At 40.8% G+C, this 25,460-nt stretch overlaps 1 protein-coding gene across 3 annotated transcripts in view; it reads right to left on the reverse strand.

Moving 5' to 3' along the window:
* Positions 1-25,460, reverse strand: part of CDH7 (cadherin 7) — a 154,099-nt gene that overhangs the window by 31,509 nt on the left and 97,130 nt on the right. For 2 of the 3 annotated variants that reach the window (XM_054985146.1, XM_054985144.1), the window contains exons 4-7: positions 22,612-22,731; positions 19,987-20,154; positions 17,417-17,604; positions 6,893-7,146 (exon numbers count right to left, since the gene is read on the reverse strand). In XM_054985146.1, coding sequence (XP_054841121.1) covers positions 6,893-7,146; positions 17,417-17,604; positions 19,987-20,154; positions 22,612-22,731 — 730 coding nt within the window. Of the gene's footprint in view, positions 1-6,892; positions 7,147-15,169; positions 15,217-17,416; positions 17,605-19,986; positions 20,155-22,611; positions 22,732-25,460 lie in introns of those variants that run through there. The other variant, XM_054985147.1, reaches the window with a different exon arrangement.

Consider the following 25,460-nt stretch of genomic DNA (forward strand, 5'->3'; position numbering starts at 1 on the left):
AAGTGGCAGATACATGGCCACTCTCAATGAGTGCTGAGTGATCACTGTCTTTGTCACAGATTTGGAACTTCTTTTCCTTTTGAGGTTTGTCTTTTTATTGTTGTTTGAAGACTGGTGCAACCATGTTTTTTCTTCTGTTTTTTCATACTTCTTTTAAGGTACCGAAATCAGTTCAAGATAAATCATAATGAACAATAATGGTAACCCTTAGATTCATGAAACATGTAATAATAAACATGATTTACAAGTTACTGCCTACTAGAGAACCAGAATAGCTACCATCCCCAATACAAATGTGTGCCATTACCCGGGAGTTGCAGCAATTCAACTTTTACCCCTATCTACTGGTTAACCAGTGTTTCAGGCCTAATGAGTACACAGGTTAAAGCATGCACACTGTTTTTTTTTTTTTTAAATCTTGATTTGTTCTACTTTTATTCCTGCCTCTGTCCTGTTTTAATGGAGCCCAAAAGAGGTAAATTATTTTTATTTCTATCCTTCAGGATTATATCAGTGTTTATTTTGGATTTTGGTTTATTCCTGCTTTTTGTTTCCTCCCTACATGTTCTGCTATATTTAGTCAACATGCTGTCATACAGATTTATGATAGACATCCTTCCTCCAGAGACATCGCCTGTCACCTCTACAATGTAGTAAATCTTGGCAGACCCAAGCAGCTGGAATTTAATCTCTGGACAGCTCTCTGGCTTCTTAGTTATTAACCCTGTCAACTGTTCAATTGTTCAACATAGCTACAAAAAAGGCAAGAATTTGAATATATACATCAAAGTGTAGGTATTTTCTTAAAGTAGGTTACTATAATTCTTGTGCCACAGCTTGAAAAGTCTGTTCAGTAGGTATAGTATGAGGGTAATGCCTATGAGGGTAATACCGCATTTAATTCAGAGGACTCTGAATGCCTCTCTGAGAGAAAGGTTTTCTTCCAAAGCCCCTGAAAAAGACAGTTGTCAGACATTTTCTCAAGGTGTGTTTAGGTCATCAAGATGTGCCAGTTATAGACTTGTTTCAAGTCTTCTCTTCTTTGGACACTTTTTTGAATGGGTAGAGGCAGAACAGTTCCAGAAATACTTGGATGAGACATCTGCCTTTGATCCTTTTAAATCTGGCTTCAGGCCTGGGTTTGGAACAGAGACAGCACTGATGGCATTTGTGGATGATCTGTATCTGAGAAGAAAGAAAGTAATACCTCTCTATTGTTATTAGCTCTGGCAGAAGCTTTGATATGGTAGATCATAATACATCACTAAGGTATCTGCAAGGCGAGGTAGGTCTGGATGGAGCAGTGTTGAGATGGCTCTGGTCTTTTCTGTCAGACAAGTCACAAAAAACTGTTCTGGGAGATGTAGAATCACACTCTTGGGAGCTGACATGGGGGAGGGGATGCCACAAGGTTCTGTGTTATCTCCTATGTTATTTATCTATGTATGGCCCCTTAATGAGATCATCTGAAGTTTTGGAATAAGTTGTCATCAGTATGCTGATGACACCCAGTTACAACAGATAAGCCACCGGCTGCTGCTGTCTGTTATGGCCCAGATGGACAACAAGCTAAAATGGCTGCCTTCCCCTGCATATTCCCATACATTGTCCAGCAACATCTATTATCAGGAACTCCACTGTCTAAATCATGTTCTGCCAGGATCCAGACTTGGACTTTTTTAGTGGCTGACACATGCCTCTGGAAAAGCATTCTGGAAGAGGTAAGGGAGCTTCTACCTTTCAAGCTTTCCAGTGCAAAACAGCACGTTTGGAGCAGCCTGGGCCTGGGCAAAGCAGTGTGGGAGGAGAATACCCTGGTTGAGGCATAAATTGTTTTGAGTTTTCTTTTTAATATTGTGTTCTAATGTTTATCAAAGTGTTTTATACTCTTTTAGCAATGCTATTACCTGAATTGGGTCCTAGGATGTCTGGGAGAAAGGCAGTTATATAAATATTTTAAACTAGCAACAAAGCCCGTTGGAGGGTGGACAGACGGGCATTCCCTCCTCCTCTGTCACTGATCCCAGCTGGATGAAGTCACGGGGGCAGGCATGGACACCTCCTCTTCACCTGATCCCAGCTGAGTGAAGGGGGGGGGGCGAGGATTGCCACCTGCTCCACTCCTGATCCCGGCCGAGTGAAGTGGGGGTGGGCATTGCCACCTGCCCTGCTCCAGATCTAGGCTGGGTGAAGAAGTAATGGGCATTGCCTACTACTCTGTGCCTAATTCCAGCTGGGTGAAGGGTGGGCTGGCATTGCCACCTGCTCCTCTCCTGATCCCAACTGGATGAATGCAGGGGGCAGACATTAGTACCTGCTCCCCTCCTGATCCCTGCTGAGTGAAGGGCAGGTGGGCATTGCCACCTGCTCCACTCCTGATCCCGGCCGAGTGAAGTGGGGGTGGGCATTGCCACCTGCCCTGCTCCAGATCTAGGCTGAGTGAAGAAGCAATGGGCATTGCCTACTACACTGTGCCTGATTCCAGCTGGGTGAAGGGAGGCATTGCTGCCTGCTTCATGCCTGATCCCAGCTGGGTAAAGGGTGGGTTGGCATTGCCACCTGCTCCTCTCCTGATCCCAACTGGATGAATGCAGGGGGCAGGCATTAGTACCTGCTCCCCTCCTGATCCCTGCTGGGTGAAGGGCTGGTGGGCATTGCCACCTGCTCTGCTCCTCATCCCAGTGGGTTAAGTCAGAGGGCAGGCATTGCCACCTGCTCTGTGCCTTCACCCTGAGTAATCAAAGTGGAAACCCACAACTAAGGGTACAGTCAGTCAGGTTCTGAAAATCTAGTGTGTTAAAGTGGCGCAGTGCAATGAATAAATAACAATACTGTTATAGGCATATCAAATCACATAAACAAACAGTGTGCAATAAACAGCTCAACATGGGCCAATTCAGAAATATCCAATGGTGCAATCAAGTTCATATCAAAGTTCAAAGCAGAGATGAAATGTAAACAGCAAACCAGAGAAGCTGTGAGGACCCCTCGTTCCTGTTCAGGGTAAGTTCTTAGATAGATGTACTCTTCTCATTTTCTTTCAACAGGTGGAACAAGGAGATGGAACACTTTGCAGGACCGACACCCGACAAGGAACCGGTCATCAACAACGCTTGTTTCCAGACTGCATCAGGGGCCAACAGACCTCCTCACCAAACATCTCTGAGAACTGCAAATGTATAAGAATTTCATTACTGCCGCTGTTACGAACTTCAGCGGCAGTCCGTCACACTTCTTCTAGTTGGCCATGTGCCGCACGCTGCACGGACTGCCATTTTGTAACAGCGGCAGTAGTGAAATTCTTATACATTTGCAGTTCTCAGAGATGTTTGGTGAGGAGGTCTGTTGGCCCCTGATGCAGTCTGGAAACAAGCGTTGTTGATGACCGGTTCCTTGTCAGGTCTTGGTCCTGCAAAGTGTTCCATCTCCTTGTTCCACCTGTTGAAAGAAAATGAGAAGAGTACATCTATCTAAGAACTTACCTTGAACAGGAACGAGGGGTCCTCACAGCTTCTCTGGTTTGCTGTTTACGTTTCATCTCTGCTTTGAACTTTGGTATGAACTTGATTGCACCATTGGATATTTCTGAATTGGCCAATGTTGAGCTGTTTATTTCACACTGTTTGTTTATGTGATTTGATATGCCTATAACAGTATTGTTATTTATTCATTGCACTGTGTCACTTTAATACACTAGAATTTCAGAACCTGACTGACTGTATCCCTTAGTTGTGGGTTTCCACTTTGATTACTCAGGTTGTTGCTAAGGGAGCTTCCTTTTGTTTGATACTGTGCCTTCACCCAGCTGGGTGGAGGTGGAGGGTGGGTATTGCCACCTCCTCTGCTTCTGATCCCAGCATGGTGAAGGTGGGGGTGGGCACTGTCACGTGCTCCCCTCCTGATCTCAGCTGGGTGAAGGCAGGGGCAGGCATTGCCCCCTGCTCTGCACCTGATCCCAGGTGGGTGAAGGTGGGGGCAGGCATTGCCACCTGCTCCGCTCCTGATCCCAGCTGGGTGAAGGTGGGGGCAGGCATTGCCACCTGCTTTGTTCCTGATCCCACCCTGGGCTTCCCACTGCCAAACGCTTTCTGGAGGTCTGGCTGCCTCATCTGGCATTTCCTTCAAAGCAGCGCCCTCTGGTGGCGCACCAGGGTAGGAAGTGAGTTGTCTTGAATGTGCTTAGCCTTTTATATAGTAGGATAAATAAATAAATATTTAATCTTCATATATCGGCAGCCTTTGACATAACTGATTGCTTTATTTTTGCTAGAACATTTAGGAAGTACAGTGAGGTTAAGGAGAAAGAATTCCAATGTTTTTGGCCTTTTTTGTTTGATCAGACTTAGAGTTTCTATTGGGGATATGGATTTAGCTGTTTGGAACTTCTTTTACAAAATCCTACCACTGTTGTTATCTGTAGCCCTGGGTTCAGGTGCCAATCCTGAAGCAGCTATCACTATCCTGAGCCAGCGCTTGGAACCCATGGTCAAGTGACTGAAAGGGAACGAGCTGAAACTGAATCCAGTAAAGACAAAGATGATTTGGAAGCTGATGTTCTGAAGGGAACTAATCTGAGAGCTCTGCATGGAGTACACTCATCATTTGCAGTTCCCATGAAGAGTTCAGAGGTACTTTTGGACATAGCCCTGTGTTAGACAAGAAGTTTGGTGTTGTGATTTCCTTCTGTTGCATCTTGCTTACTATTGTAACCTTTAGGGTTAGTTGGCTATTCAAGAAGGTTAGAGGAGGCATTCTCAAAGGGCATTTTTAAAATTGTTGTTGAACTAGATTATTGTTTTGCTAGGGAGGCTTCGTGTTAATTTTTGAAATGTTCTGTTTTGTAATTTTTTAATTGTTTTACTTATTATATGTCTTGAAGGCATGTATGTTGTAATCTGCCTTGAGTGTCTGGGAAACTAGGGTATAACTGTTTTAAAATAAGATCCCATTTTTAAATATCATATGTTCTCTGGAAGTCACATGCTCTAACCAAGAATCCCTTTCTCCTAATCACAGGTGCAGAAAGCAGGTTGTGGTTATAGGCAGTCTCCTTAACTATTATAGTATGTATTTTCAAAGAGTGAGCACTATGACTGAAAAAGAATGTCAGTGCTTAACCTTACCTTAAATTTAAACACTGCAAAATTTATTATTACTGCATGCTAACTAAAAGCAGAGAGCAGGCCTGTAAACTGCTTTTGAATAAATTTATTAGACTAAAAATTCAGGGATAATGAGAATAGTACTTTAACAGTGAAATCCTAAGCAGAGCTCCTCCAGTCTAAGCCTATCATAATGATACTTTTAGCTTGTAAAGAAGTTATAAAGAAAAACATACATTTTAGTAACAAAAAAGTATTTTGCATTGTATAAACATATACATTTCAAAGATATCAATTTAAAGATATAATCTGTTAAACAAATGTGTGTTCAGTAAGAAAGGCTCAGTAGCAGCAGATTTCTATAAACTGCATATTCAATATGCATCCAGCATACACATTGCCTTTTTTCTGTAAATAGTTTGCTCTGCAATGCTTCCAGTATAATTAATTTAATTGGAACATAAGATATAGTTTGTGAATGATAATGGATTATTGAGATCGGCAGACTATTTTTCTTATATAATCCAGCTAATTTCAAAATTATATTGAAAATATACTTTTAAAAAGAGATTTAAATAAGCTAATGCAACTAGAAGACAGCCTAGAAGACAATATATCTGTATTTGTGAAAGATTACAGTTACATACTACAGGGATGAAATGAATATTTATCTATTTAAATTTGCAATCTAGTCTGCCACAAGATAATAGTATAAAGCTTAATCATCTGACATCATAAAAATAAACTCCTGTCTAGCTGATCATGCAGTAGGGATCCATTTTCCACAGCAGGGATGGGAGATCCCCCACTCCCAGCCTCCCCCCCCCACCTCTCACCTGGCCGACAGGGAGAAAAGCATGGAATTGGGGGCCATTTTTACCCAATCAACCCTTGGTGCAACTCTACACTTTCATGTTGTGCTGGGAATGATATAATTCCCAGCTTGATGTAGAAGCAATCCAGAGCATGCAGGCACTGTGCAAGCATGAAGTAAGTTCTTCTGGCATGACCTCCCTAGCAACCCCCCTCCCTCTGCTGGTTTCAACCTCAGGGGACCTGGCAATCCTATCACTCAACTCTACAGTCCACATGACAGAGGAGCTTCACATGAGAGAGGGACTTCTGTGTTCATTTCAATAAGAATTAATCACCATGTGCAAAACAGACATACATAAAATATTGATCAATGCTGAAGTGAATGAAAAAAATGCTGCTTAGGGTTGCCAACCTTCCCCCCAGCTCCCACCCCCCTATTGTTACTAACTTGGCCAGTGGGGTGAAGCGGAGGGAAAATGCAAGGAGGCAGGCTAGGACGCAGGCTGGGTATGCAAGTGCACACGTGCTCACATCCCTGGCTGATGACATCATTTCTAGCATGACCTGGAAAATACATCCTGTCAGGGCTAATTCAGTAGAAGTTGGCCCCAAACATAGTATTCTGGGGCTGATTTTTACTGAAACAGCCCTGCTGCAACCCATCGTTTCTGGGTTGTGCTGGAAATGAGATCATCACCTGGGGACACAGATGCTCCTTTGTGTTTTGCATGCACACAGAGATAAGTACCTGTCTACCCCTATTACATGTACTCTCCCATTTTTAGGTTGGAAGGTTCTGGCAACCTTACCCCTGCTTCTTTGGAGAGCTTTGGCTTGGAACCTCCCCGTCACATATAAATGGAACTGCATAAATGCAGCAAAAAAACAATGCCTTTCTCCTACCTATGAATAATCTGGTAATAAATGGAGAATTAGAAAACTGAAAGAGCACAGGAAAGGAAGTGTAAAATTACCTGACTGGACTATTAGAGGCATCTGGATCATGAGCCGCTACAGTTCCAATGATGGTGCCCACCTTGGCTGCTTCAGACACTACCATGGAATATAGACGGGAAGTAAATACAGGAGGCTCATCAACATCCTCCACAATGATCTTCACCGTTGTCATATCACTGAATGGCCCAAGGCTTAGAAAACGAGGATCAACCTGCTTATTTGCTGCTTCGATTCTCAGGGTATAGCTAGCTTTAGATTCATAATCCAACTCCTACAAAGAAAATAGGTCAAAGTTTAATTAACAAAGCTCTGTGCGTTACAAATATCAGTGGCTATATACGTTTTATTATCCCTGTGAACAAAATATTGGTTGTTCCGAAGTGCTGATATTTCTCACCACTTTAGCCAAATCTTGTTATAGATTTCTCCTATCATATTTGAAAGTTTTATTTAAAACCCATATCGAGACCAAACAGTGTACCATCTAGTGAAAGAACCAGGCAGGAATTCAGTGCAGCAGTCACTATACCAGTAACAAGACTTCCAAAATCCAAATGGCTGCAGAACCAGATATCTTTTTAATATTTTATAGGACACAGTTCCAGGGAGTTCCAAGGATTGGGCGTGAGAGTATGAGGAAAGAAAATTCCCATATTAATTTTAAATTATTATTTGTAAACAGTAGCTTCAGTGAATTCATTTGCATTACTTGATTTCCAATGTACTATTCATAAACATCTAAAAATCAAGGAAACTGCATAGAATCAGGAAAAGAAATCAGAGGTCCTTAGCATTTTCATCTTAATTTATTCATTTTTTTAAAAAAGGTAGGTAATTAGAAGGTGAGCAAATTATTTAATGAGTGTAAACAATGAAATCCAACCAATAATTATAAATAATAACCATCATCATATTTTTTCTGTGCCTGAACTGGTCGTCAAAGAGCATAAGTCAGCCAAGTGAAAATTAGCTGAACTGCTGCTACAACCACAATCAAATATGTAAATTAGATTGATGAAGAAGAACGGTGGAACAAATTGCTGCTAATAACACTATTGCTGCAGTTCACAGGGTGATGGAAGAAGTAGCAGATGAAGGAAGGGATTATAGACTGCATAATTGGCTGAGAATGAAAATGTGCATTCACAGTGGTCTGAAAGGTAAAAATATGACTTCTCAGGTCACAAGTAATATCTTTGTACATATGATATTCTACTGTTCACTATCAAGGTACATAACTCTACAATTCTAAGAATACTTTCCTGGGAATAAGCTCCATTGAATAGATGACTCAGAGTCTGAGCTGGCCTGCTTAGAATTGCTCTCTAAGGTAATGCTTTTCAGTATTTAGTAGTGCTTTTGACTGGTACTGGGATTTTACAGGTGGTTAAGGGAAGCCAAACCATGCCATTGAGTTGCGCCAAAGAGGGAGAACCTCTTTGAATTGTGCCAAAGAGGGAGAACCAGACTTCAGCCAGATATGGACCCTCTTGGAATGCTTATTATTTTATTACTTTATTTTATTCTCTGTTTTTCTCCCTAAAGGGGAATCCTTCTCTCCCCATCCACATTATCCTTATCTTAAAAAAAAATCCTATAAAGTGGCTTATGCTGAGAGATTGTGATAGGCCCCAGGTCACCTGGTGAACTTCCACAGCAGTGGAATAACAGGTGGAAAACCACAAATGAAGGAAAATACAAAAATCACCATTAACCAAATACCATCAATATAATAACCAGTGCATATAAATCAATTAACACAATAATCATATAAACCACAGTCAAAAACCAATTAAGAACCCTATAACCAAGCAGACCACTCAAAGCTGCTCTTAAGAAAGTTCACCAGCATTTAAAGTCCAAAAGGTTCAGAGAAGACATCCAACAGGAAAGTTCTTCACAGTGAAAGGCAAGTAAATATAAGTCATCTGTACTCAGTGATCTTTTATCTTCCTCATTTCTCTTTTTCTTATAGGTGGTACTGTGAAGCTGGGATGCCCAAAGACTGAATATAGATTCCTTGAGAAATTATTTCTGTAATATCTTCTCTGATGTGCTTGGCTATTGCATTTTTCATAGCTGCAAGTGTTTCTTCTTGGGCTTCACTGATGGTGCTGCCATTGGCTCCAATCTCGATGTTGACTTGAAAGGCAGTCGTTGGATCCAGGGAATTTCAGTGAGTCTCTGTATCTCCAACACTTGGTGTCGGTGCCAACTCCAAGTCAGATCCAAGGGTGTCAGAACTGACGTGGTTGAATGAGTCAACAGATGCTGGATCAGGTTGGGTGATGTGGCCGTTGGAGTCAATGCTTGGCTCAAGGTGGTAGCTTAATCCCCATTTCCCACTGAAGAAGGGAAAGTCATTTTGGGGACAACAGAGGCTTTTATCACTCTTTCCCAGAGGAGTGCTTTGAGCCTGGTGGCTCTTTCGGCTCTGGCTTTGGGGGTAAACTTGCGGCAATGTTCACAGGCCTGAATGTTATGCCCTTCTCCCAGGCATTCTAGACAAATAGAGTGCCCATCCGTTTTCATCATTTTAGTAGCACATGTAGTGCATCTCTTGAAAAGGGCTTTTTCTGCCATTTCTTAAGGGTTTTTTTCTCTCTCTTCTCTCTTTATACTGAAAGCAGACTGAGCAAGAACCTTCCTGGTTGGTGGCAAAGAAGGAACTGAGTAGTGTGTTCCGCAGGATATGCTACACATGTGCACATATCTCCAGTGCATATGCACTGGAGAGACGTGCACCCTGTAGTGGATTTTAACTTTAAAACTTTACTAATCGGCAGACCTGCACATGCGCAGTCCCATGTGGGACTGCACTGAAAACAGACAAGGAATTCAATGCCAGCTTTTCAAGGCACTACACATTGCCTGTTCAAAGAAAACTATTTAAAGCAGCCTTTCTTGTAAGTTTCCTAATTAAAGTACAGCAAGATAGTTTGCTGACCGAACGGTAATGGTCACTTGGCAAATGATAGGCACCTTTAATTTAAAATTTATAGTCATTTATTGAGTTCTCTTTTCACTCTTAAATCAAAAATGTCTTATTGACAATTTTACCACATGGTTATTGGGACTCATTCCATTTATTCTCAATAAAATAGTCCATAAAGCGCAATAGCTTGTTGGACTTACTCAGGCTAAGCCTCATACAAACATATGCATACATACACAAATCAGAAGTTTTACAAAATAAAAGTTAAAACTAGTAAATGTTACAGTAGCAAAAATATCAATTTGCCTACTACAGAGTTGCTCTGACCTGAATAGCCCATGCAAGTCCTATCTCTTCAGATCTTGGAAGCTAAGCAGGGTTGGCCCTGGTTAGTAATTAGATGAGAGACCTCCAAAAAGACCAAGGTTGCAGAGGTAGGGAATTGCAAACCACTTCCGTTAGTCTCTTGCCTTGAAAATCCAAAAGCGGGTCACCGTAAGTCAGCTATGACTTGATGGCATTTTCCACTATCACTATTTATTTTTATTTATTGATTTCTAGACTGTCCTTCCCCGTCAGACGGGCTCAGGGTGGTGTAACGGCATACAATTTGTAACATACAGTTTTAAAACAATAAAAACATAAACATTAAAACACTATTCCATATACAATAAAATTTCTCAATTGGCAGATACAAATATTAAAATACAGCATTTCAGGCACAGGGCTTGGCTCTTATATCATGCCCTGTGCCACTTATGAGCTCCTGCATGGGTGGTGGATGGTCTTCAGTGGTATGGTAACTAGAGATGGGCACGATCCACATTACGATCGAAAAAAACCCACGATAATGGCAATCGCGCGATCGTGACCTGGCAGATCGTGATTGTCCACGGCCAACGATCCAGCGATCAGGAGGGGCCTGGATCGGGGAAATCGGGCTCGGATCGGGGATCCAGACACTCAGGCGCCAGTGATCTATTCCCCTGGCAACGGAGCCAGGGGAATGCCTGAGCTGTGTTTGCCCTCCTTCTGTCGCCCTGGAAACCCGAATGGAAGCCCAGCTCTCCTTGATCAGCAGGGTTTCCTTCCAACCACGGAGCAGCAAAGCAGTCACCAGCTGGGAGAAGACACCCAGGGGCGGGAGGGGGAAGGGGGTATTCTGTAGCCATGGGCACTCCAATCTCATCCCTGCAAACCCTGATAGGCAGCTCTGACGGCCAAACACAGACGGCCAAACACAAACACAGATGCTGCCAGCATCACCCACCATTCCTGCGGGGCGCCCCTCCGCTTTTGCCTCCACAATCCACGATCCACAATCCATGGATCGGGAATGAGAGATGATCGGTGTGGATCGTTTATTTGGGATCATTGCTGGCCCCGATCCACGATCAGCTGGATCGTTAATTTTTTTTGGATCGTGCCCACCTCTAATGGTAACTATCAGAGTTCTCAGAACCCAGTCAATCAAGATAATTTAAGGACTTGGTCACAATGTTTTAGCACCCATAAGATAAATTTTCGCACTGTTTCTGTAGTCCTCTTGTCAGATCCCTAAAGAAGATTTAACAGATGACAACCCACAGAGTGGGCTGGAAAGAGCCATATTAGCTCTTTGCTCAGCATACATCTTTCAGGAAAACAGAAAATGTACAATAGATTTAACAACCTGAGCACCACAAGGACATAACCAATACAACAAGCAGACAAGTTTTTTGTAATTCTAAGGATTCAACCCAACACAATTATTATAAATGAAAAAGCGATGGATATATCACTGAGAGATTAAAAATGTATGACAGACATTTATTTGTGAGACAGTAGTTTCAAATCCATGAATGATATCTGCACAAACAGGTCCTCCTATGAGTCACATTGGAGAAAGAAACAGTACCCTGGGAGGTAGTAAATTTTCATATTTTTTTTACTATTTTTTCATAAAAATGGCCTTTCATGTGAAGCTGAAGTGGCAGAGTTATCTTTATAAGAACATACTCTTTAAAGATATAAACTTCTAACTTGGCCCTGGATTGAGCTATAACATGACCAAGGTTGGAAGAAATGGACTAAGTATTTTTCTTCTTATGCTCACAGATATTCTGAATGCCTGAACTAAATCAACTCCCATTAACTTAAATTTTTCATGATGTAATAATATTGCTGTTGTGGTTGGTGGTTGCCTGACTTGTCATATGATTACAAGGCTAAAGGCAATCTTGGATCCAGGGCTGATTCAAACATTATGGTCTCACATGGATATCACTGACAAATGTTCATATAGCAGCTGTAATGTTTGAAATCTGTTTACTCAACAGAGTCTTCCCATGCTACACTAAGCCTACTCTGGCCCCATACTATGGTCGGAAAATGGGAGAAAGCCATCCAACTGAAATTAAGCAAGTATGAATCTGTATGAGAATAGAAACAGTTGGGCATGGTCTGCTGCACTGCCCCTTCTACGGAGATCTCAAATATCAATGGATCACTCATCCTCCAAAAAGCCCCTGGTAGAGTGAAGGAACTATACCTCTCTTTTTCTAGCAAAACTTGAGCCTGGAGCTACAGATAGAGTCGCTAGATTCTGTACTGCCACTACAGTCTACTGTAGTTCTGACTGTAATGCTGACTTACTTATTTATATCTTGTATTTTTATATGTTCTACCTAATGGTTTCTTATAACATTTTTGCAATTGCATGTCTTATTTTTCTGGTCTGTGACCGTAATAAATGACTGACTGATTGATGATCCTGTTTGAGAATATTCATGTATGTTAGTTGGGTCCCATGACAGAAGAAAAGTGGTATGTACATGTAGCAATAAAATAAATAAATAAATTGTGCACCAGTATAGGCACAAGCTGATGATGTCATTGACCATTCAACAGCTTGTCCTTGCATAATACACCCCAGTTATCCCTACTTTTGCTACCAACAAGCAGTGTCTACCAGTATCAACACTAGAGATGGGCATGAACCCAAATACGAACAAGAAAACCCCAAGAACCAGCCCGGTTCGTGGTTTGCGAACCAGTAGTTCGTGGAAGCTCATTTCCATGAACTGGTCTACTGGTTCATTTGGTTTGTATTAAAGGGGCAGTTTAAATGGCTATTTCCCCAGGGGAATGGTCATATAAACTTTTCCTGCCACTTGCAAGCGGCAGGTCCCTTTAAACTATCAGCTGGCTGATGGCAGAGGGAATCCTTTTTGTCCCTTTTTGGCCTCCTCCACCACCCTGCAGGCCCGCGTGTTAGTGGAGAAGGCCGAAAACGGCCTTCCCGCCCCTCAAATGGCCACTGTAGCGGTCATTTGAGGGGCGGGAAGGCCTTTTTTGGCCTCCTCTACTGACCTGTGGGCTCACAGCGGAGGTGATTTGAAGGGTGGGAAGGCCATTTTCGGCCATCTGTGCCACTCTGCGGGTCCGTGCAGTGGAAGCCATTTGAGGGGTGGAAAGGCTGTTTTTGGCCTCCTCCGCCTCTCTACGGGATCGCGCAGTGGTGGAATAGGCCAAAAACAGCTTCCTCACCCCTCGTGCTATTTAAAGGGCCCTGCCACTTGCAAGCAGCAGGTCCCTTTAAACTATCAGCTAGTACGTGGTGGGGGGATTCCCCCCTGCCTGCCACCTGATAGTTTAAAGGGATCTGCCACTTACAAGGCAGGAAAAGTGCCCTTTAAACTGTCAAATGCGCCTTTCCCTGCCACGGCTAAGCAGTCAGAAAGGGGCCTTTAAACCCCACAAACCACAAACTGGTTCATGAACTTGCCCCAGTTCATGCCAGTTTGTGGTTCCTGGTTCGTGAAAACCCACGAACCACGAACCTCATGGTTCATTCTTTTTGTGGTTCGTGTCCATCTCTAATCAACACATGAGAAAGTTTTCCTCTCAGTTTCTGCTTAGCAGTAGTCACTTTGCTGCCATTCAGCTGCTGCTGTCCTGCATGAGCTCCCAATTGTTTGCATTCAGATGGAGAGCAGTCATTGACTTACTGAAGCCTGACTGATAGGTTTCCAGCTTTCAACTTTTTTAAATAATTCAAATTGTTTTTTTAAAAAAATGTTTTATTTTCTTACACATAACCCTACTATGGTGCATATGTTCAAGTAGAGATTTGTGTTAAATACAGTTTTACCCATGATTGCAAGTTGGGAATCAGAGAAGATTTATACTATAGAGAGCAGCAAAAATGCTTTGGGTGATAAAGAAGCTACACCATAAAGCCTTTTCGTTTTCACTTTTAATCCAGTGAGCCCTAATTTTTATTCTATTCATTGTTTAGCTGGCCTTCAGATTACCCTTTCATTAGTGCATGCTATGACTGAAACACAGCACTGTCTTATAATAGCCAGGCAACCTCTCACAAATCACTACATCAGCACTGAAGGTTAAAAGGACAATGCATACTTTAGTTCTTCCTTCTGTACAGTGAATGGAACTTGACAGCTTCATTAATATCCGTGCATTAGTGTTATCTGATTAGATCCTATGCATCATCCATTCATCTTTTCTTTAAACAGTGAACATTTTGTCCTGTCTAAAGGAAATTATAAAACAAGTCATCCGTATTTTTTTTTAAAAAAAAGCAGTGACATGCAGTTATTCTTCAGTGGAAGCACATTTTTAACTCTCTTTTTTAACCATATGGTAAGGGTTTTTTATTAATAAACTCATTAATGTAGATAGAATATCATTGCAAAGCCCTGACACTAGAGAAAGGAATTTCTTCTTATGGGAAAATATACCCATCTCCTCTAAGTAATTCAGACCTGTGTGTCATTTCAATGGAATAAATAATTGAGGAAACGTGATTTGCAAACTGATTTTGGTACACATCGTAAAACAAACAACACTTTAAGAGTAAACATGCAAAAAATTACAAGACCAGAAAGGATGTTTTTAATTTTGACAGAGAGAGATTATTTCAATGCCTTCCTGCACAATTTTAGTTTCAATTTTTAACTCAGTAAACTGTAGAAAGATTGCTGTGAAAATATTCAAAATAAGACTATGTTTCATCAATGTATCCACCCATTTCCCAGTGGGCCAGTCTGAGATTTTAAAAAAGGAGTTTTCAGATGCAAAATCATTGTACATGAAAAGGGGAAGTGAGTAACTCAATATTTTCCTGGTAAAGTGTTCATCTTTATAGAGTAAAACTATTAAATGATCTAAAACTCAGAATTTCCCCCATTATATTGTCTTTTCAGCCACAAAATGGTGCACATTCCTGTCCTGGTACTATTGAATACTACTGCTTTCTTGGGAACTCTGAAATAACTCCTAAAGCTGTTCCAAGTCCATGTATTTGTACTTAATGCATGTATACTGTTGTCCTGACAATATCACCTCTGACCCTTACCTCAGTGGCTAACTTGTTAAACTGATGAGTACTGTGTTATATCCAACAAATATCTCAACAAGACAGTTCAGATTCTCCACACTGTAACTCTGGTAACAAATTTGATCTGTGAAAGAAGTAGCATATTTAATATTTAGCCAACACTATGGTCCCAAAGACGGTGTAGTAAGCCATAGCACCTTCCCACTGGGGTCTGTTTCCTAACAATCTGATCCTCTGTGACTTGCTAGTTCATATAATTTGGAATATGACAGGTAATAGTTGGCTGCAAAATACAGGAAACATATTGGAATTCTCTTGACAACAAAGGCTGTTCCATATGCACAGCAGAGACTGATATCCCATGTTAAGTGATGCAATATTTCTAGGTTACTAGGTTACATTGCAATATATCTAGGTTACCTCTATGACAGCAGTTAATTTTTATATAAGAAAAAAACAAAGTTATACCATATGAATAAAGGGTGCAAAATTATGGAAATTAGCAATTATTTACTTATTGAACATCTCTGAGTCTCTTTTAATTAGTCATAAGAAGAAACAAAAGCACAGAAGTCCAATCCCTTGACCATTGGATGTCTTCCTCACCATTCTTTGTAATTTGATTTGAGGCGCTACCCACCCCTTTTTTATGTCACAACCACTAGACACTTGTTTCATTTTATAAATAAAAGAGGAGAGTCCTATACTAAATTCTGTACGAGGAAAAAACAATCCATACTTGTGAGATGTGAAAATGAATATTTAAAGATGTTATTCAAAAATGTTATTATTGGAGCATGTAAAAAGTTGCTGGCTGTTATTTATATACGGCTCTTCTGATAAATTTCAAATGTTATTTCCAGCACTGTGATTGGCAGCTCATTTTTCTCCCCTCTCCTCCCCCTCTATTGTGTATAAAACAGCAAAAGAAAAAAAAATAATCTAAGTTATTTACCACATTCTGCACAATGCTGAAAATAAGAACCATAGGGTCTCAGCCAGTCCTGTGACAAAATTAAAATGTATGCATCTTGACTTGGCACAGGAGAGACTTGAAACATTCAATATTGTTCAGTGTGACACTGACAAATGTTCTCCTGCTAGGATAGGCATAATTCTTCCAGATCTGTACAGAAAGACATTAAATGGGCAAGCTGAGGAAGCTGCATTAAATTGGATGATGATCAAAGGAGGACTAACTTTTCTAATTTTTTACCAGCTTTGCTTCAAATCTTTACCATAGTTCATACAATCAGCCAGGGGTGTGCTGCAGTAATGTGGTAGGGATGCAGCACAACACACATTCCTGCCCCCAGTGTGAACCTGATAACGTATCCCAGTATGTGTCATTCTTCTTCCTCCCCCGACCCCCAAAAGCAGATAAATGCCACACGAGCTCATGCCAAGGGACAAGGTTGCACAGAATGCTATTCTGCTTCTGGGTGATGGAGTGGACAAGCTTGCACTGGTTTATTTATTTATTATTTATTTATTTGATTTTTTATCCACTCTCCCTGTAAACAGGCTCAGAGCAGATTGCAACATGAATAAATAATTATAATAAAACAACATTAAAATCATAAAATATATATTTGGATGGCAACCCAAGTTGCTCAACCCCCATCCAAAACATTCCATGAGGTGGAAACAGGCAGAATATATTAATATTCCAGTGGGAAACAGGGGTGAGGGTTTTTTAACACCCCTCCCCAACAGGAGACTAGCTAGCATGGTTCTCTTACTCTATTTGCAAGACTGCTGTGAAGGAAGATCTGATATGAAATGAGGCTACCTGGAAATGTGTATTCTCGGAAAGAAATGTAACAAGCATTTTGGCCTTTCCATTTTTAATTTTGAAGCTAAGCAACAGGAATATGATAGGTTTTTCCTCCCTTTCCCTGAATCAGCTCTTAATTTATAGAATGGAAGCTATGCAGAACCCCCAAGAATGATGAGCATGCGAAGAGGAAGTTTGTATTCTTCACCTTATATAACCAGACTTTTTACAGAATTCCAGAACTACAGGTAGGACTGGAGAAGCCTGTCAGAGGTTCTTTAAGGACAAGGACATCATACCCAACATACTATGAATGCACATGGAAAATAAATTGAGCTATCTGCTAAACAGATTTAGGTGAAAAATTCCAGGTGCAATAAGAATTTTGTCTTCTGAAATGGAGCAGATTTCTCCACCCATTGGATGAAATCTGCACCTTTCAGCTACAGAGGATGAGACCATGAACACACAACAGAATTTGAGATTACCTTCTGTATCATAATAATCCCTTCTTGTGTCTCTTTGTCCACTAAAACTTTGAAAACCCCCAAGCCATCACCATCCACAATCTTATATTCCATTTCAGCATTCAGTCCCACGTCGGCATCCACAGCCTTTAGTCTCGCCACTACTGAAGCCACAGGTAAAGACTCTGGGACATTATATTGATAGGACCCTATAAAATGCAAAACAATCACTGAACATTTTTCTGGCTCAATTTATTAATAACAAATTAAATTTGTAGCTAAGGAAAGTACTGTATTAAATGAAAACAATTCTTTGTATTAAACAATGCATTTGCTGTTTTTTTTTTAAAGCACGTTACTGGGGAGAAAATTGTCTATGCATAACATCAGCATTTTGTGTTCTCAGTAAGACTGTGCTTTGATTAGGTTATCAAAAGAGGTACACTGTGCAATGTATCACTACATGAAACTCCCAATCCATTTATGTTGGCTGGACTACAAGTAGGTCTGATTTTGTATCCCTAAATCACCCTATTGGAGTACTTGAGCATGTACAGAGTAATCCTGTCTACTGAAGTCACATGGATGGCTTATGGGTAACTTTGGAGGAGGGAGTATGCAAAGATCACAGACCAGCTGGAGCCAGTTCCAAAATAGCAAATCTTTGCTCACATAAATTATGGCATTGCTTGAATCCCTTCTTCCAACTTTACACCATTCCTTCAAGTACACCAAAATGTGACAGTTAAATGCACCAGTCCGCTAGTAAAAACAATGCTTTTCATGGCTTTAAAATTTGACAAAGGCAAATGACCTTTTCTTGGATATGTCCCATGTCACCAAAACAAAGAATAAATATAAAAGAAAGACCAGTGATGTCATAATTGTGACTAAGAGAGACAGTTTCCTGGTTCTTCATGTCAAGTAATTGAGATAAATTCTACTCTTGCCTCTTTAACAGCAAAGGCATCCTTCTTCTCTCTTGGAAACTCCATATCTTCAGCTCAAGCTGAAATTGATACAGATTGCTGCTTAACAAAATGCAGACTGAAGCTTCTACCATTTTCACTTTCTGAAACAGAATCCCTGGTGTTTCATTATTACCTAAACTATTGGAGGGAAAAAAATCTAATTCCCTTTCTCACTTTCGATTGGTTTGTCTTTTTATACCCACTTGAGAAGAGACCAGATTGGACATGCATATGTTCCTCGTATTAGTCTAATTCGCTCCTGCAATGACTTTACAAGAAAGACTGAAGCAAGGTGGGGAAAAACATCAGACTGTTTATAAACAGAATGCCTCGAGTCTAGCAATAGACTCCCCCTGCCTCCCTTCTTAGTTTAATCATGAGCTACCTTGGTCAAAGCAAGTAAATTGAGGGCAGATTGTTTTCTGGTTCTCCCTAGATTGATTTTTTTCTATGAAACACTGAGCATCTGCCAGAAAAAAATTGACTGAGATAGTCAAGCAATGTGAGACGCACACCAGAATAGAAGATATACATTCAGATAGAAAGATGGAAGCTGTGCACCAGAAATCACAGGATATAAATTATAGAAGTATTACAATCATAGTGTAGGAAAGAAACAAAGTACCCTTGAAAAGACACAGTCACGGTGATGCAGAAAACACTCCAAAAGGCAGGAAATGGAAATCTGCCTAAGGACTTGGCACTCAGCAACAGGAGCACATAAAGTGTGCAGGGTGTAATAGAGCCCACAATATAGTCTAGCTAACATATATGAATGATTGGGATAGAGAAAGATTCGCTTCTGAACTTAAAACTATAGGCTAAAGAACCATAAAAATCAAATGTCTTCATTTAATTTCTCAGAAGGGCACTGGCTCAGGAATGTGTCAGTGGGAGGGGGGGCTATGCCACAGCGATAAGTACGTGCTCCATGATCAATCCCTGGCAGCTCCAGTTATGGGATCTCAGGCATTAGATGTTGGAAAAGACCTTGCCTGAAACCTTAAAGCTGCTGGCAATCAGAGTAAACAATGCTGAGCTAGATGGACTTATAGTCTGACTCAGCGTAAAGCAGTGTCATCATATGTTCAGCTACAGCACTGAGGGGATAAAATCAGCCACCAACGCAATAACTGGAGCATCAGAAGTGTGCAGGAAGCAGGCCAGAAAACAATGCTGGTATGTTTCAAAACAGAGACATGGTGGGGGTGGTAATGTTTGTTCTCGGTTTCATAGAACAGAACTACACAACACAAACTTTCTACCCAGTGCCATTCAGTCTACGATGTGTCGCAAGCAGAGAGCCGATCAAGAAGAATCAAATTACTCATGCAAACATGCCAAGTCACAGACTGCTGAGGAAGGCAAAACAGGCCTAAAGCAAACAGCCTTCACGATATTGTGCATCTCTTATACCAGACATGTTGGTGCCGTGTAATTCCGCCTGGCGTAAGAAATGACTTTCATTGCTACTTATGGAAAACAGTCAATGTATCTTGTCTGGGGCAGCACCTAAGCAAGTGCAGTAAGCAGAATAATCTTTTATTCAGATTGTTTATCTCTATTTCAAACAAACTTGAGCATGCCTCAAGGTAACATTTGGTACTGTAAAAAACTTACTTCGGGGAAAACGAGGAGGGTTGTCGTTGACATCTGTAAGGGTGACGGTGACTGAAGTGGTCCCAGACAGTCCCCCATTTTGCCCAACCATATCCTTTGCTTGGATGACAAGTAGATACTGGTCTTTTGCTTCTCTGTCCATATTGGGGAGAGCAGTCTTGATAATACCTGGAATATGTCAAAATACATACTATAGTGACGACTACCTTTTCAGTCGTGGCAAAAATTGAATGCACTGAGGCTTCGTGAACTAGTCCAGTAGTTCTGTGGAAGTCAGATGTTGTTGACTTCTGGTAAAATGGTAGTGGAGGCAATGTTCCTTGTTCTGTTTATTTTTATATTCATCTATATTTCTGCCAGAAGTTCTGGTTCCTCATGTTTCCCCCTTAGTTTTGTAGATTCATCAGTATTGTGTTTTGTATACACCTTTAATGGAGTTACATGTTATTTGTATGGCGTGTATACATAAAATGTACATCTTTTTCACCATGACTGTGAGCGTGTGTGTGTGTGTGTATAGATAACGCTAACACAGAGAAAATGCTGAACAATGCATTTATTTTACACGAGATTTCAGTACATAGGTACACAAAAATGTGAGAAGAGGAATGGGGATTTTTGGATCAAGAAATTCAAAAGCTTTCCTAATTAAAACCATCTGAATTGATATTTAAACATTCACTAATGGCATATAAAGTTTGCCTAGATTTATCTTCCTTGTGCCCAATAAATTCAGAATATACCTTACACAATATGAAAATATTCATTGTGACTATGGTTAGATTCATTACCCAAAAAAGAGAATTGCCATACTGAACCTGGAACTCACATACATCTGATTTCTATATGTCCTATGTCAGTACATCCTGCACATCACATACATCTGATTGTTCTATGTGTCCTATGTCAGTACATCCTACATACTGCTGGTATGCCTATTAATCGTAGCTTAAAAGATTTACAGGTAAATTGTACACTGGATTGGATCTCAGTGCACTGTGCGAGGGCATGATTTTTGCCTCCCTACACCACATCAGCTCTCCAACCCTTCCCTCATGCTACTTCTAGGGGGTCCGTGTTCTCCAGGAGCACCATTCAGGAGTGGGCATTTTGGGCTGCAGCTGAATGGGGAAGGTATGGAAGTTGCATTTCCATGCACAATGTTTAGATGGAATCAAATCCTACCCAATCACTGAGAAGGTGGCTGCACAAATTCATACCTTTAAAGCATACACAACCAAAAGAGACATTCTCACAACACATTTCCAGCAACACAAAGTAAGCAGGAAAAAAAACAATAGTGCTACAGAAGTGTTGCATCCATTCCAAGATCCTCTTTGCAAGCCTTGTTGTTAGTGTCTTCACCAGAACAGGTAAAGCAGGCAGTGACCAGAGCCAGAACTTTTTAGTGGTGGTATCTCACCTTTGGAATTTCATTGACTTGGTTTGAGGTACTTCTGTTATTGACTTGGATTGTATATGGTTAAGTCAGTATGATTTGTTTTGTACTGTTTGCTTGGTTTATTGTTGTGAGTAGTGGTCTCCACCCTGAGGACAGATAGGGAGTCAATGTGGCCTGAGCACACAAGTGGAAACAGACTTGAACCTCACCCCCCCACAAAGTCCTCGAAAAGTTCTGGTCTTTCCATGCCCTCCATAGCGATGGTAAAAATCAGAAAAGAGCTAAGATTCCAAGCTTCCAGCCCAACTTTCCTAATGGTCCAAAATTGCAAATGACCTAACACTTTCTTGTTGCTATTAATAATCTGGTATCTCTTTGTGCATATGAAGAGACTTTCTTGAATTGGCTAATATCTTTTTTTAAAAAAACAATAACCACTTCTAAAGCACTTACTGTAATTAGGAGGCTTTGATGTAATAAATCAACAGTGTATTATTTCAAACAGTTTCACAGGTTTATCCATTTGGCCATCTCCATGTCATATGTAATGATGCTTTGAAATTTAAAGAAAAAAGGGAAAAGGACTGAGGGGAACAACTAGCTCTTCACCATTCTTCTGTGCAGATATGTATCAGATAAATATTCCTACTACAACTAGGAAGGCTTTATGACAATTTGTGCTTGTTATGCAGTACAGCTAACTCTGATTTCCAGAGAGACTGACTTTTATTCCATCACTGCTTTGTGTGTCACCAATGGAGAAGGCATAAAACACATCAATAACTGAGAGGTGTGTTGGGCCTCTATATCTCCATTTGATGTTTCTAAACTCCTTTCGTTCCAGTTTTATTTATTTCCTCTGCTTCTGAATCTAAAGCATCCCATTAATCTTTTCTGTGCTGAAAGCTTATCTTAATTTTTAAGAAGTCACAGCTTTATTTCATCTATACTAAGCAGACAGGTAAGACTAAGGGATAATTTCATGAATTATTTCCATTTTTTATTTTTATACTGAACATGGAGGTGCCACTTCGCTAACACAGCTGTGTGAACAGACATACCTGTCCATGAATGGCACCCTTGGATCACAAGTCTTTTTTCTGCAGTCTGGAATCCAATAAGCATGCCACCAAGTATCCCTCCTTCAGTAGTTCAAATTTTCTGTTTGGTTTTATTTGTTGTTCCAAAGACGCTGAAGACAAGGAAACCATGAGAGCTCTTACCTGTCTTTGGTTCCACAGAAAAATAAGGCTGTCCTTGAAGAATGCTGTATACCACCCTGGCACTGTTGCCATAGGTAGGATCATCTGCATCAGTAGCTGTTACTTGTACCACCGAGGTGCCTGTAAAAACCATTCAGAGCAACAATATCTTCATTAAATGTTGCACTATCTGGAATGTTATATATGCAAAGAAGTACAGCATTATGCCTCTGTCAGATTGGGGTACTAAACAATAATATTTAGTATTAGAAAGTCCTCTTAAAAGTGCTTCCCATACACCAACTTGCTGTAATGTTGCAGACTGTGATGGAGAGCTGGGGTAAGTGGCTTGACAAAGAGAACTTACTGAATTAACGGTAGGTCAATTTGAAAGGGGGATTCATGATTCACAGTCAGTCCAGTTAGGCTTGCCATTCCCCTGCCCGGGTTGAGAGAATTCCCACTCCCTCCTGCAACCCCCTGCCCTACTCACCTGGTCAGCAAGGAGGAAAGGCATGGGGGGGGGAGCAGAAGCATGTACACATGCCCCCACACTCCCCTGTTGTGCTGGCAATGCCACAGGGTGACGATCACCTGTTTGGAAGCTATTTTTACTAAGCTCAGCTTCAGCCTGATTAGCAGCTCCTCCACTATAACAGAAAATGACATCATTTTCTGCACGAAGGGGGAGTGCGGGGGGCTTGCTTCACATGTGGGAAATAAGTACTTTACTGCCCCTGCCCCAGCACCCCACTGCTATGGCCCCAGGGGGCCCCTGGCAACTCTAAATCAATTACACTATACTGGTTTGGTAGGCCGTTGTAGCCACTAATTTCCATGTTGTGTTATGGTATGTGGGCTATAGGGAGATTTTATTTCTGCAGTCTGTGAAATGTCTAGGTAATTTTGAGCTTGCCTATGCTTTTTTTAAAAAAAAATCCTCAGTGACCCTTTTTCTTTGCATTTCTGTGAAAACCAGAGCAAATAAACATGCTTCTACTTTCACCCTCAATTAGATTGCATTTCAGTTTTTTAAAGAACTAATGTTCCTTACATCCCTGTTTCTACTGCTTGTCCAAGCTGCCTGTTCATGCCACTCATATGCCACTCACAATGTTGAGCTGGGATAGATTAACAATATTTTAGTGCATATGGTGAATTGCATCCACACACTAGATCCTAGATGTTATGAATCCCTGTCTAGTATTGAGGCTTAGCAATTTCCACTATGACTTGTTTTTATCATACTCATGTTTGACCCACATTTCTGTTTTAAACCAGGTGTTATCCTTTACTGCTCTGACTTTGTGTAAAGCAATGTGGGGGAGGCAGTTTCAAACTGCATTTACATCCATTTATGATGTAATCCCTGTGGCTATTTCAAACAGCACTGCTTTTTCTGGCATAGGAGGGGGCTATCCCCACTTCCCTGGGCCACAAGAGTTTTTGCATTTGTTTTTTTTTAGAATCAACACAAAATGTAACTATAATGTTATAGCATTGTAACAATAAGTGTAGAAGGATCTCTGAATTCCCAGCTTTCGTTTTTTTAAAAAGTAAGCCTATGGCCCCTTCTGGTGAAGAGATATAAGGAAAAAGGCATATCTCTACAATGGAAGGGGCTAGAGATTTCCTTTTTAAAAAAAATTAAAGCAAAAATTAAAGCTGGGAATTCAGAGAACCTGCTACATCTATTGTTATTATGCTATAGTATTAATGTATATATATTCAAAACAAAAGTACACTGGAATTCGGTGGGAAAATAAAACAGGCAGCACTGTTGGAAGCACTATGAATATTTCAAATAGTACTCTGTAGTGAATGGGAAGGTCATTGCAACCTTGAGAATGCAGGAAACAGTTAAAAATCAACAACAGGCTTTACAATAATAATACAATAATAAAAATAAATAAATACAGAGGCTATGTGAAAAGGACTGTAGACAACTATGGTGAGTTCTTTCCTCATTTACCACTCTATTGATTGGATCCAGACTAAATTGGCAGTTTCTACTAATCTCCTGTTCTTACTATAGGCTCCCTCTTGTCATTCCTCAGGGTTACCCATCTCCCAGGAGCAGTATTGTATGGAGATCAGTGGGCTGCAGTGAGAAGGACAAGGCAGGAAGGTTCTATTCAGCTCTTGGAATTTTTAGTCTGGAACCAGCCATATGTTTCTCTGTGGGCCCTGAGAAATCCCAAACGGTTCAGATCTTTACCCATTTCCAACCCAACCTTAATGGACTACTGGTTTGGTACTTTCCACCAGAATTGATAATGGTTGTTGTGGATTTTCCGGGCTGTATAGCCGTGGTCTTGGCATTGTAGTTCCTGATGTTTCGCCGGCAGCTGCTGGCAAAACATCAAGAACTACAATGCCAAGACCACAGCTATACAGCCCAGAAAATCCACAACAACCATCGTTCTCCGGCCGTGAAAGCCTTCGACAATATATAGAATTGATAATCTTTGCATTTTTCCTGGACTTTCCTTGACTTTTTTCACATTTAGTGGGATCAGATTTCCCATCAATCATCCAAATGGCATTCTTAAACTCCAGAACCATATAGCCAGTGTACAGTTAAGCAATGTGTTGTAGTAGTTTGTATGTCATATCAAGACTGGAGAGACCAAAGTTGAAAACTCCTCTGCCTAGAAGCTCAATAATTCTCTCTCAACGCACATTACTGCGGAGGATTTCTTGAGGGTAAAATGGGGGAAGAGGAAACTAAATATGCTGCACAGAGCTTCTTGGAAGAACAAAGGGATAAATATGTAACAGATAAATAAATATGGCAAGAGAAACTTCTAGGAAGGTAAGACACAACCATCTGCTATAGAAAAAGTGTACAAGCCACCTCTGGAGGCAAC

Source organism: Eublepharis macularius, chromosome 7, assembly GCF_028583425.1.
Source record: "Eublepharis macularius isolate TG4126 chromosome 7, MPM_Emac_v1.0, whole genome shotgun sequence".
Classification (NCBI taxonomy): Eukaryota; Metazoa; Chordata; class Lepidosauria; order Squamata; family Eublepharidae; genus Eublepharis; species Eublepharis macularius.